Source organism: Rhamphochromis sp. 'chilingali' (genome assembly GCF_963969265.1).
Source record: "Rhamphochromis sp. 'chilingali' genome assembly, chromosome: 13".
In the NCBI taxonomy this organism is placed as follows: Eukaryota; Metazoa; Chordata; class Actinopteri; order Cichliformes; family Cichlidae; genus Rhamphochromis; species Rhamphochromis sp. 'chilingali'.
Genome location: NC_137940.1, coordinates 30,166,940 through 30,181,424, shown reverse-complemented (window position 1 = coordinate 30,181,424; position 14,485 = coordinate 30,166,940). Strand labels below are relative to the sequence as shown.

The following is a 14,485-nucleotide window of genomic DNA, read 5'->3' as shown; positions in this document are numbered from 1 at the left end:
ATTTTCAACAAGCCAGTAACATGACTGAGCTTAAAAAGAGTTTATTAGTGAGTTTCTCAGAAGTAGGAGGGGCAGAGGCTCACCAGCTGGCAATAAAACACAAGCTAGTGTGGCCTTAGACCTGATCCCAATCCTGGCTACATTGGAAGGTTTCATCAGGAAGGACATCCAGCATAAAAATATGTGCCAAACATACAGATGCATCTGCTGTGGTAACCTTTTGGGGAAACAAAGTACTTTAGCTTAAACCAGGATTTCTAAAATGAGAAACTAGTACCTGCAGGAAACCTTGGAGAACTGGATGAGGTGCATGTGTTTGTTTAAAAAAAAAAAGAGAGAATCATTCCTGCATAATTATTATTATTATTTTAATACAAAATTTAAGTTCAGTAAATACTTTTGTGTTCAATATTTTGAAGTCACAATTAGCTATCATCAAAAGCCAACTGAAAGTAATAAGCACAGTCACATTTACTGTGAGCATAAAGCCAGATTTGGGTATTTTGTGGCAGACAAAAGGAAATGGATATGTGTTCAAAGTGTAACAAAAGCGAACCACATGTTTGTTTGAGTCTTCTTTTTCTTTCATGACTCTGAAACAAAGCAGTCTTTAAAGACTTCGCCTGGAAAAGAGTTTGATCTCTACAGATGTTTCTTATTAAAAATTAAGTAACGTTTTTTTATTGCTTTTAGTTCTTTTAGAAAACCTCGCTGTCATACAACTTCAATGCTTAGCTTAGGATGTCGAAAAAAAATTGGTTTTCTGTGAATTTTGTGATGCCTTTAAATATTTGAAATGTAGTAATTAAGTGCTTTTAGATACACATTGTTTTTCATTAAATCAGATTGAGAGAGAAAAAGTTTGAGAACCACTGCATAAAGCTGTTATATTGCTATATATATATATTTCTATTGCCATCTATTGTAACACGTACCACGTACAGCCAAATAGGGGTTGCGAAAAAGGACGGAGATTCACCGTAACAAAGTAAGTCCTTTAACAGATATCAGAGCTTAAGAGAGTGCTCTCATGCAAGACTCGTCTCTCATGATGAACTTAAATCCATTAAGAAGAAACTCTTTATCACCTCCTGAGGCTCACTGAATATAATCAAAGTCAGTTTCTGCAGTCCAAATGACATTAAATGAAATGTACTTATCTGACTATCATTTAAGTGCCTCCACACACACTATTCAGTATTATAATATTCCACATAGGATGGTAGTAAATTACCATTTTTGCTAGCTGGTGAAATAGTAATCGATTTTTATCATTTTTTAAATGAGTGTTATATAATATTTCCTCTGTATCAGGCCTTCTTTACTGAAGAGTACACCCAGCATCACCAGGAGGACAGAGAGAAGCTGGTTCGCCTCAAGGACCTCATCGCATGGCAGGTACTTAATACATATTCTCAAATACATGTACACAACATATATAGTCATTACTTTTATATGTGTGTGTGTGTGTTTTTCTGCTGACACCATGGCATTTTTATTTCCAGATCCCATTATTAGGTGGAGGAATCTCCCTCCATGGGAAGAGAGTGACAGAGGACTTGCGTCCTTTCCATGAGCGCATGGAGGAGTGTTTCAAACAGCTGAAAAAGAAAGTGGAGAAGGAGTACGGAGTGAGAGAGTTGGTAAGCTGAAAGAAAAATGTAGGAAAATCCTAACTTTTCTACTAAAATATGATGCTTCCGTAATCCAGAATATCTTTTTTTCTGCAAAGCTGGACATGGAGCTGCTGTGGTAGAGCAGTGTAGAGCTAATTAAGCTGCAAATTAGCTGACCCAAGCGAATTTAAAGATCAAAGTACTCAGAAAACGCTGTGAGAAGAGTGTTGATGTGGGATTTGTACCTTTTAAATTTCTCTGCAACTAGAACAGGGTTTGGATGGTTTTAACGGGGGCAAATGTGGTCATTAACTTGTAATTGGCACTGCCTTTCAGGAGAAATTAAACAAAACTGGAGTAGAGTGATTATACACCATTTTAAGAGTGATTAGACTCAGTTTTACTTTTTTCTTGTTCTTTTTGTTTTTAGAGATGTCACTTTTTCTACGATATCTTTTTCGGCTAATCTACATATTGTTCACATTTGTCTTTCTCTCTCTCCAGCCGGACTTGGATGAGAGAAAGTCTACTCGTCCACGCTCCATGCTGCGATCATTTCGTCAGTCCGTCATCTCGATTTCCTCACTGCAGGGATCCGAGTGTGGGACGCCAACCAAGACACATGCAGACAGGTAACATGCACATTTTCGAACCCCTACTGTGTCACGAGAACCCCACGATAACACTCAGTTTAAACTGCATACATGAAGTCTTATGGAAAAAGCGTCACACAAATATGATAATAAGCTTGGATTTCCTTTGAATGTCTAATCTAAATCTTCCTGCCTCCTCCCAGGGACAATCCTCCTGAGTCTCCAATCTCCTGGAGCTCTGCCACCCTGCCACGCTCCAGTGGCAGTGTTAGTATAGGTGAGGAGGGGAGCATGATGACAGTGGGTGATGCAGAGGTCAAAATGAGGAAGAGTAAGAAGAAAAAGAAAAGGAGCAGCATGATCTTCATCACAGAGGAAAGAGAACGGACCAGTACACTGGAATGCAAACGGGTGAGAATTAGTGATGATGGATAGCAATGTGGGGAAAATGTGAGAAAAAGGTACAAAGACAGAAAAGAGGGGAAGGTTGCATTACATGATTAAGTAATAGAACGCTCTGTTTCTGTGAAGTGTAGTCTGAGTTTTCTGTGATTTTTGTCTCCCTCTAGCTGTCCAAGAAACAGGAGTTCCGCAGTGACACCAACTTGTCTGAGCCAAATGAAGTAAATGTGGCGCTGACCAATGCCAACTCAAGATCGCTGCCTGCCATCACAGGTGACACACAAACCCACCTGGTGTGATGGAATTACTGTGACTGAGGTGCACAAAGCCCACAAAGTCAAAAAATCATGACCTAAGAGGAAGTGCTGCATTTTTCCTGCTCTGGAAAGCTGACTCAAAGAAAAAAAGAGCACAAGCAAGGTCATAATAGGAGAAATACCTTGGCATGCTATGGTGTGCAATAGAAAAAGTGAATGCTGGGGAATGCACAGTAACAACTTGCCCTAAGACACACTCTGATATAAGGCAGCAAATCAGTTTGAATGTTGTATTTTCTCAGAAGTATGTAATAGTTGCATCTGGTTTATATCTGATTGTTGTATTTACACATCCTTGCACTATGGTGAATCAGGCCACAATTTACTGATGCTTCGCTGGCCTCCTGCCTTCACTGAATCAGCTGAGACAGCACTCACTGCGGTGTTAATACACAACTACAAGCTGCACTGCCTCACTGAAGATACAGCACTCACAGGCCCCCAGTGTTGCTAGGGCACACAGGTCATTGGCAGAACAGCTGCGGGAGCCCAATTAGTCACAAAAAATCACCTGGCTACAGTGCAAGATCTGCTGTAAAATTGTAATCACGAGGACACAAACACTACATTTGTTTTTTCCCCTCTCTCTCTTTCTCTCTAGGCCTGTCCTTGTCAGTGGCAGGAGGGGCTGAGGAGGTGGAGTCCTCCAGAGCCAGGAGGGACAGTAAGAGCATGTCGGTGTGTGCAACCTCTGACCGAACAGCAGACAGACGCTCAAAGGGTGTCATCAACCTGTTATTCAAGTCCAAGGTAGAGTAATAGCCCAACCTGTTTAAGTTAACTGGGTTTAGATTCAAGAATAAGTGCTTCAGTTAAAAAGAACAGAAATACACCTATTTACTTATCTGTGTCAAGCTATTGCCAAGGTTTGTCAAGGTAGGTTCACTGGCTGCTGTTTGGCTTCATGTTTAATGTCCAGGTATGAGTGATGTCAGCTGTATGCGACCTCTTAGTAGGAATTCACGAATATATTTTTCAGAAGATCTCAGCTCTTTTCTTTAACAGAAGTAGCACTGAAAATTTATCTCCAGCATGAGTCTCTTGAATTATTCCAAGCAGGAGCTCAAAGCCCGCTGAAATAATTTATTTGAGCACATTTCAGGTCATTTTTACCATTAAGAAAAATCCCTGTATTTACATTATGTGTGTTTGTTTCGGCAGAGCTCCAGAGCAGAGGAAGTGAAGCCCAGTGATGCACCCAAAGAAAGAGATAGCCATTTTTGAAATGTATTATTTTCATTTCTTGTCTTCTTTACTTATTTGTACTATGCTTTTTTTTAAACCAAAGACCTGTAGCTAAATCCACAATTATACACTGACTCACACAGTCTACTTGTCTGTCTCAATGTTGCTGTTGCCTTAATATAATTGATTTTACCTATCAGTAAAGGCTATTTTTGTTGTGTGACCTTTTTCCTGGCAATTTAAGTGATTCCCAGTGAAGCTAAATGCCATCTTACAGCTTTTCAATCAATTCTGCTTCTACAAGAATGAGCAAACACAAACCATCCCTCCGACACACTTGATTAAAAGCTTCTCATTATACGGCTTTCAGCATTGTTGACACTGAAGTTAATGAGAAAATAATAATTCTATAAAGCACAAAGGTTACTGTGTCCTCCCAAAGGACTTTAAACTGGAACTTGTTGCCACGAGGCTTTGGCACTGATACAACAAATATTAAAGTCTAATAAACTCAAATAGAGTCAACAAACTGTGAAACTCATTGTACAACATCAAAGCTGTGTGTACCCCAATGTTGAGTTTGTGTTTCTGTATGAATTCTTTTGGGAGTTACTTTCTGCATGATTTGGTCACAATTTTTTATACCTTTTGTTAAAATATAAAAATAAATGTTTAAGTGTATTTCCAGTTTGGAATTTGCTTTGGTTTTTTTTGCATCACCGGTTTTCACGAAGAGTTCTACCTAAGGAATACTTTAGGTGCCGGCTAAATACCAAGTTTTATAAATGTTAGAGTCGCTTCTACTCTTTACGGTAAAAAGAGTTCATCTTGGCTTTAGCTTCATGAATGAACAGCTTTTTAATTTAAGAGAGATTTGACTGTAAAACAAATGAAGCCAATGCTTGAGTGCCAACAGCTGTAGTTCTTCGAATGACCACTTGGGGCAGGCTTTAAAAGTCAGTACCCATAGACTCTCATGCTAAAATGGTCATATTTCAGATTGGAAATAAACATGATTATAGCGTCTTATGAAAGGCTGTTTTAGACCCTGTCCACACCTGCAAGAGTATTTTGGCAAATGAAGCCTTTTCCATGCATCTTGGCTTTTTGTAGATATGTAAACATGGTTTTAAGTTGGTCATGGTTTATGCAAATATAGGAAGGTTTTTGGTTTCAGGATTGTTTCCTTGTACCGCTTCCTCAGTTAGGTTACTGTTTGTAGTTTTCTGATTTATGTCTAGTTTACTTGAGCTTCTGTGTATACCAGTATTTATTCTAGTATTATGAGTTTCTTGATATTTTAGATTCTAGTTTTAGTCAGTATATTTACAGTTATTGTTATTGGATTCTTTATATTTTGATTTATTAGTCTTGCCTTCCCTTTGTCATCCTCTTTCTTGTCAAGTCTTATTCTGATTCCCTGTTTAGTGGCGTCCTGGTTTATTTTGATTGTCATTTATTTCTAGTGTCTTGTTTTTTGCAGTTTTTATTAGATGTCATTAGCCTACAAGTCTACAGTGAAGGAGACCGTTGATTGGTCAAAAGTCTAGCCATCATTGTATCGTTGTGTATATATAGGCCTGCCACCACCCTTTGTCAGACTATTTGTGTATCTTTTATCTTGTGTTCCTCATGTTTTCCTACTACTTTTGCATTTCTTTCTTGCTATTCTGAAATCTTGCGAATACGACAACTCAAGAAGTAAGGCCGCTAGAATTTTCAAAGTTATACCATAAGTGCATGTACTAAAAATCTGAGAGGAGTTCAAATTCTGTTGACCTTGACACCAAGGTCAGAGGTCAAGTTTTCTTAAAATTTTGTGAATGCAACAACTAGAGAACGAGGCGACATTTCACACCATAGGTGTAACAACTAGGAGGCAGGGGGATAACACTGGTGGCTGCCAGTTTTTTTAGAGTCTGCATTTTGGGTTGTAATTCAGAATACATGACAAGGTCATTGAGAACATCTTCCAGGGTAGATGTTTGCAGAGACTCGGCTTCTGTGTTTACATGTGGAAAATGGAGAGGTTGTCTTGTATCATCAAAGATTCACTGTATTGCATAAATCAATGCAATGATATCATGTTGGCAACATCCATCTCTAATGTACTATAAGCAGCAGGGGACCTAAGAGATGCAAACTTTGCTGGAAGGCACTTTTCAAAGTTAACGTTGAGTAATTTGTAGTCCATGTTGATATTCCAAGACACCAATCCAGGTGTTCCCCAAAGAATTTGTTCTCTGAGCTAGAGAGAGCATGGATAATGAATGAACAGCCCCAGATCATCCATTCAGCTGGGGCAGTGCGTGTACAGCATCCAGGTTCTGAAGAACTGTACTGGTCCAGAGGAAGAAAACATAACAACATGCACCTAGGGTGGTGAGCAGATTTCCTCTGTTCTCCTACAGCAGAGAAAAACAAAACACTACAGCCTTCAGGCCTGTTGTAGCTTCGCTTTTTAATTTCTTTAACCCCTGGGATCTGCCTAACGTACTCTGAAACAACACAACTAAACCCTTCAAAATCCTGACAGATTATGAGTAAGTGAAGTCAGGAGGGAGCGCAAGTCTTCCTTTCTTCGTTGGCTGTAGTGACATTTTAATGAAAACATTAAGATTAATTGTTAAAGGTGCAGACAGGGCAGCTGCATTTAATGAATAGAAATTAGTGGTAATTGTAGTCCTAAATAAACAGAAGGGCCTTAAGTTAGAAAATATCATTTATAATGTGTTTTTGGTTTTTTCCATTATTGGCAGATGTGGATGAATATCTCATATTGGATTTCCTCTTGGTTCTCTTTGAGCCCTATCTGCGGGAGTGCAGACTGTCAGTAGGTTGTAAAGCACAATAGAGATATTTCTCCTCTTCCTTATTAATACTGCCATTATCTGGTGTCATACTGACCACCAGGTTTCTCTATGGCCAATTTAAAGTTGCAGAATAACCTTTTAAACTCAGTCCTGTACTCCTATACTTCAGTCTGGAGTGTGAATTTTCAAACAGAACCATAGCCCCGTGACCACAGAGTGATTTCAAACCGGAGTCATGTATCTCATTTATGCAAAAAAGGATGGATTGGGTTAGTGGTGAGGGTAAACGATATGCTGCGAATTCTCATAGGAACTAATAGGACAGCACTGCTTGACTGATTAACAGACTGCTTCACAGTGAAAAATGCTAAGATTTTTCTGGAATGTGTGTGAAGTTGCCAAATTACACGTTGGTAAAGTCAGGTGCACAAATGGAGAAGTGTTGCAAACATTGCATTTTGAAATAGAGAAGCCTCAGCAACCTGTTTGGAAATATGACTCATTAGTTGCGCCCGTGGCAGCAAGAAACACGTCAAATTTATGATCCTCCACTGTGGCTCCTTTAGGTCTCCTGATGGACAAACCAATCAAAAGCACTAACACACAACTCCTGTTATAATAAGTGTTGCCTCTAAAGACATGAAGGTTTTATTAGAGGTGTCACTGTGGTTGGTACTATAACTTGGATGTCATATTAACTAGTGCAACTTATGTGCTTAGGAGACATATTTACATATTTATCTTGAAGACTTGACATCAAAGCTTCAGGGCTGCATTTGCTTAGATGATACTGTGAATAACACACACTAACTATCACAAAAGTCACAAAGTCTAAACACACATTTTCTAAAAGACATAAACAAACCGTAGCTCTTTAAATATTCCCCACAGAGCTGAATCCATCAAGGATAAGTATGGGTGAATTATTTTAAACTGATTAGTTTCAGGGACAGCACAGTTGGACATAAAAGACTCTTTAGTTTATTTAGGATGGCGTAAAATAGGCGGTAAATTACAAATGCACTGTGGGCTTTTCAGTATCTCTCCACACTGGCTGCTGGTGTAGACAGCATCGCTGGGCCTGAGATCGAGGGGCTGTTCCATGCTGTTGAAGCTCGGCTCTGTATCAGTCTGACTGCAGGATGATGGACATGGCTGAGCAGCTCAACTCTGTCAGAATACATAATGAATGAGCAGTTGATGGCAAAGTAATGAAGGTGATAATTGAAAAGCAGTAATTCTGACATCTATTGCAGTCTTGGCAAGCTCATTTGCAACTAATTTCAAGCAAATTAGAGATCAGACAATTCCTTCTTGAGCACTGGCATCGCTGTTGAAATGATGGCAGTGCAAAGATATACTAGCTACTGTGCTTATTGTCACTAGCAGAGGCTGACAGGCTGATGTCAGCGTCAAATGCGGTTATAATCCAAACCCACTAGGGGGCAGTAAAACATTGTTTTAAGGTGTAAACGGTTCAAGTCATATTAATCACTAACCACTAGCGTGGTTTTTGTTAATCCTTTGGGCATGTAAGACCAAACAAGTTTTTAACTCTTAGAATTTTTTTGTTAAAAAAGAAGAAGAAGAAGATAGTCATCTTCTGATATGGCGCAAGACTAGTGAGGTAAGTCGTCCCATTGGGAATACAGTACAAGTTTCTTGGTTTTCACTTGTACCTGGGATTTCAGCTTCCAGGAAATGACAGAGACTTTCTGCACATTCCCAACATCTTTTGTTTTTTACCCAAGATGGCAGCCATTCAGCTAAGTTATGACAGGTAAATAAACACTAGATAGAGTGATGTGAGGCACACCGTTGTGCACGTATTTCTCTATATTAAGCACGATCACAACAAACACCTTTTAAATGACTGATAACAGAATGCAATATAACATTATAAACTTTTCTTTTGTAGAATGGTGTCTATATACAAAATATCTTACTCTCTGTCTTGTGTTGAACCTTCAGTTAAATGGTTAAAATGAGGTCTGGACTTTTTCCCACTACAAAATAAAACTTTGGCTCAAGGACAGTTTTTCCATTCCAGCAGTTTACCTTTGGTCAGCAGTGTTGTGAACTACTTTTCACCTGTTCCAGTTAAGGTATTTAAATTGAATCCAGAAGTATGCAGTAGTTGGGGTTGAGGTCAGCTGAGGTCAGTGAACACTATGAATATTTGTCACATTAAAGAGTTTGTCCTTGAGAGAGAGCTGTTGTGTATATATATATATATATATATATATATATATATATATATATATATATATATATATATATATATATATATATATATATATCTCAAGATCCAGTAATATCAACTTCAAACTCCAGCCTGTAGAGGGCAGTGTTGAAATGTACCAGCAGTGAGACCTTTACTGTATTTATTTAAGCTTAAAACACAGAGTGCTGAATAACCTACACAACTCTGTAAATCAAGGCTGATAACATGCTAGTTATCAGCAATCCTTCCCTCCTTTTTACTCTGCGATCTTTTACTATCGCTGCACTTTTCTCCTCCTGTCTCTTTGTAATTGCCTTGCTCTAACACCCCCCCTCTCACTCGTATCAGCCCCCTTTTTGCCCTCTTTCTGATACTCTTGGTAGTCTCTCCATCTCTCTGACAGGTTTTGCAAAGAGCTGATAGGGGAGCAGAAAGTGGAACAGTGCTGTGAGTTTTAATGGGGCTCCCTGATAATCTCTAATCTGACAGCTCATCAAAGGCGACCGTGCTGTTCACATTCTGTCTTTCAGGGATCATTCGCCAGGTTGCATGTTAATGTAATGTAAAACAGTCATCTGTGCCTACAGCCTTGATAGTGTGTATTGCTTATATAGCACATTTACTGTATGATTCACTGCAGCACAGAGGTTTGACTGAAATTGCAGAAGCTACAGTGGTGGAGTTTGATGCTGAAAAATGGGCAGGTGAAAGGTATTACAGTGTTCCAGTATTTGCAGAACAAATGACATATTTCAGACACAGTTTGGTCTCAGCATACTGTAATGATATTTCAGAAGGCATCTCCAGATAAGTAACAGACTAAGGGGAAACCCGAACTAAAGAGTGAGGGGATACAGTGGTTATGCTATGCTAGGTGGGTTTTTTTCCCTTTAATTTGTTACCACCTGTTTGCGTTTATATTTTACCATTTTGCAGACATTTGTAACTATGTCAGGTTAATGTGATTCAGTTTCTCAACTCATTCACAGTACAGGAACATTAAGTGATAACAAGTAAAAGTAGGAAGTGGAAATATTGATTTTTTTTTTCTGTGCAATAGTTATTTCATCCAGTTCCCTGCTAAGGTGAAATTTTGTGTGAGCAAAAGTAAGACAAGAAATCAATGCAAACCACAAGTTACATTTAGCCAAGTGTCAGATGAAGAAAAAAGTAGAGTATGTGTAACAATGATTCAGGAAATTCATCATTATAAAACTTTTTTGGATCTGGTGAGCAGCAGGGGTTAAATGGGCGGGAATGATCATGAGCTTGACTTAATGAGCAAGTCAAGCTGATGAATACATAATAAAAACAAGTAGGTTACTTTGGATGTGCTGGAGCTGAGTATTGCCTCCACCGGATTATACTATACTACAAATAATAAAGTAAAAGCATCTGACTGTCCTGCTTTCTTTCGAATCACTGGGTTGCGTTCATTGTGCAGATATCAATAAAGCTTTGGTGGTGGAACTTAATAGCATCTGTTAAATACCTCAAACCACTTTCATCTGTAAAGTGATGGATCTTGGAGCGTGAGAAAAAAGAGTGATAAAGGACACAAAAACAGATATCATTAATAATTTAATAGAAGAAGCCCAATTAAATGAACTCCATACCCAGACATCATGAAAGTGTTATATTTACAGCACTGGTATCAGAGTAATTATGTAAATACAGAGTGATGATGCTGTGTGAATGTTTTAAAAGTACATAAAATGAACAAACTAAAGCCTGTGTAGAAGAAGACTTGCGGTAGCTGCTGAGAACTGCTGTGATATGAACATCTCTGTTAGCAGTGAGCTGAAACATAGGTGCCCTTGTGAACAGGCAACAGCAGGGGACCAGACAGGAAGCAACCCCTCACTGAGACGAGCGACTTCTTGCCATCTTAGCTGGTTGCCTGGCAGCTTCGCAGTCCCAACAGTGTTTAAAGTGCTAATGAGTGAGCTTTAGTGATAGGTTAGAGTTTTAGCTGTGCTAGTAGCTGTGCTGTCCCATTGAGGTCTGCACAAGGTCCACAGGTCACTTTTTCTATGGAGCCTACAAACTGCTGGGCAGCGTTTGAGCCTTTGAAAACAAAAACAGTCATTAGGAGAACAAGGGCAGCAGCAGAGATAGCTTTATATGGCAGTAGCTAAAGAGGGGTGCACTAATGCTGCCAAGGTGCTTGTTGGGGCTTGTCTAGGTTGCCTGGGTCTGACATTGTGTTTCCCAAAACAGCAACTGACCTCTAAAACATCACTGGCAGTACATATAATGTATCTTTCATCTTTGCTGAAATGGCAGTACATCTGTGCACACCCTGGGTGCTGCAAGTTACCACAATGAGAAGCATTCCTTCAGAGGGAAGAGTGTAAAAACAAGCACTTCACATACATGCAAACACTTCAGTCTTCATACCAAGTAACTTATAGTAATTAATTCAGTACCTTAAAATGTGTCATTTCATTTAGGCTGATTCCCCTTCTAAGCAGAGGAAGCCGACTAGTATTTCCTTCAGCTGAACAGATCGCCATACTGCTATAACTGTTTTACTGCCAAGAAAATAACACAAGAGGAACCCAAAAAACAAATGTCCACACACCAGAATTCCTAATTAGGATGGCGTCGGTGGTAGGGGAGTGGATAAATGGTCAGTACTGTTCACATCAAATCTTTGGAGCCGAGTAAGCAACACCGCAGAGTTGCTGAAAATCACTGCTTTTGGGATAATGATGTCGGCTGATCAACGGTCCAGCTCTCAATGGATTAGCACCAAAAAAAGAAAAGAAAAAAGAAAGAAAAAGAAAAAAACTTGTTCCCAGTGGTTTAGAGCTATTCTGATTTTACTCTTGACATAAACACAAACATTATCTTAGCTTTATGTTTACTGTACACACGCGAGATACCGTGAGATACCCTCATCTGATTGTAGGGAAGAGAGAAAATGAACATTTTCGCAACTGTTGAGCAATTAAGAGCCAGAGTTATAGAAATATATTTAATCTATCCTGTGCAACTGTGACATGTGTCTTTACATTCAAAGCTCCTTTTGTCTTGTCTTTGGTTGATAAAAATATTTGTCTTAATCAATTTGGTTTCAATTTGCTACAAGCATACTTTAAAACAGCAAGAATAAATGCTTAATGCAGAGTAACATAGAAGAAATAGTTTCACCTCTATTTGAAAAATAAAGACAACATTTTTTTGTTATAAATTATGTGGTTACGAATTTATGGAAGGTATATATCAAGACAAAGGGCATAGATTTTAGCCCATCTCCCCACCCAAACGGTCAGAGCTGTGAGGCTGGCAGTTCCTTCTTAGTTTGATCGCACAGCTCACTGGTGGTTGAAATGAAAGTTTGGTACGCTCAATCCATGTCCTGAAACACGCTTTATAAAAGTTTGACTAACGAGCATGACATTCACCACTAGCAACAGGGCAGGCAGCAGCAGAGTATAATGAGTGAGCTTGACATCGAGCACCTAATTGGTGATGCTGTGAGCTTATTGGATGTCACATGCGATGCCACATTGGTTGTGTGTGTTGTCTGTAGCACTAAATTTGCTATCAGATATCTACTAATGACACACTTTGTGTGCCTGAAAAACAATGTCGGAAAAAGAGGAGACTGGGAAGGAAGCCGGTGGCGGGAGACTGACAGGAGAAGATATATTATCAGAAGAAAGATGTAGCAGGTGGAAAGAGCCACAAGCTGCTTGCTGTTCTTCACATGTCTTTCTTATATATAAACTGCATTTATTTTTTAGTGATGGATCTTGCATGTGTGTGTTTTGTGCTATCATTCAAGGGTTTGACCTCTGCCTCACCCCATGTCAGGGGAGAATCATTACAATAAGCAACAGCACTAAAAATCAGGACCTCACTTTACAAAATTAAAATCCCCGAAGGGCTAAGTGGTGCTAAAACTGAAAGCATCTGGGCTTAGTCACCCTTCGTGTTGCCACAACTGTTAGAATGGGTTTTTTTGTCTTCATTTTAAAGAAGCACATCTAAATGTCTCTCTCTATGTAGCTGTGATGTCAGCTTTTATGGCCCCATCGCAATCAAAAAGTTCTATTGACCTCCGACTTCTGCTCAGGAGATGATAGTGATTTCTAGTGGATGGCTCACTGGGGAATGTGGTGATGGTGGCTTTCACATCACAAAATGACACAGGCATCAGTAACACAAATGACTGTTGCTGCACAATAATGATGCTGCCTGTATGAGTTCACTTTTCAGATTAAAATGTAGCTTTAATGGTTTTCAACTGACCTCTGTTTTATGTACTGCTTTCATTTCCCACCCCATCCCATCTAGCATGAATAGCTATTAGTATAATTTATGAACATCTTTAATTTAGTTTTTTTTTCCATTATTTGTTTTATTGTGAAGTGATGTAACGATCAAATAGAATTCAAAACTCATTAAAAGTAGTTTAATACTATTTAGTAGCCCATTCAACTAATATAGTTTTTTGTTGTTTGTTGTCAGAAACAGTAATGCTACATTTTTGTTAGATCATTTTGAAAAATGATTAGTAAAATATGGAAGCAAACAAATAAATAAAAATTCCAAGCCAATGTTTATTTGCAACATAAATTCATTTTGAGCTCAGAGCACAACCAAATTGTTCCAACTAGGATAACAATCTGCATTTACTATTCAGTTGTAGTTTTGTGGATATATATTGGACATTGGATATTTGGATCATTTGCATAAAATTGTATTTTTTGCATGGTTAATAAATACCCACGCAAGATGCATAGTAAGGTATCTAAAGCAATGCAATGATGATAACAATTACAATAAACAAACAAACAAATAAATACTTTCAATAATAATAATAAAATTCAACGTCATCCCCAACATTGTGATCATCATCTTTTGTGCTTATTTACTTGTCTGCTAATGGTTTTTTGTTTGTATTGCATCTATTATTGTTACTATTATTTGACTATTATCCAGTTCCTCCTTTCTACTGCCACCTGCATTCCCCTGTGGCTGTCTTCATCTTTAGTTTTAGTCTTCATCACATATAGTTACATATAGATTTTGGATTTTACTTGTTGTTTCTTCCCCTCATTTGTCAATGCAATCTCGGACCTCACCAGTTTCACCTATGTTCCCTTTCCACCTGTTTGTAATCACATATACTGCTGGAGAAAGGTACATAACAAATGGCGATGTTAAGGAACACAACGCTATTGTTGATTACTTCTTAGCTTCTGACTTTACATAGTTTCTAAAAATGCCCTGTGCACATATGTAGACATAGGTGTGCCATTCCATTATGAGCAAACTGTGTGATGTGGTGGTTGCAATGGTAACGTTTCAGAGGTACAAACAA

At 38.6% G+C, this 14,485-nt stretch overlaps 1 protein-coding gene across 1 annotated transcript in view; it reads left to right on the top strand.

Moving 5' to 3' along the window:
* dock2 (dedicator of cytokinesis 2) overlaps positions 1 to 4,736 on the top strand; it is a 112,345-nt gene extending 107,609 nt beyond the window's left edge. The window contains exons 45-51 of the mRNA XM_080901817.1: positions 1,315 to 1,398; positions 1,506 to 1,643; positions 2,121 to 2,248; positions 2,413 to 2,620; positions 2,779 to 2,884; positions 3,530 to 3,678; positions 4,090 to 4,736. Of these exons, the coding sequence (XP_080757943.1) occupies positions 1,315 to 1,398; positions 1,506 to 1,643; positions 2,121 to 2,248; positions 2,413 to 2,620; positions 2,779 to 2,884; positions 3,530 to 3,678; positions 4,090 to 4,152 (876 nt within the window). The 3' untranslated portion in view covers positions 4,153 to 4,736. The remainder of the gene's footprint in view (positions 1 to 1,314; positions 1,399 to 1,505; positions 1,644 to 2,120; positions 2,249 to 2,412; positions 2,621 to 2,778; positions 2,885 to 3,529; positions 3,679 to 4,089) is intronic.
* Positions 4,737 to 14,485: the final 9,749 nt, after the last annotated feature.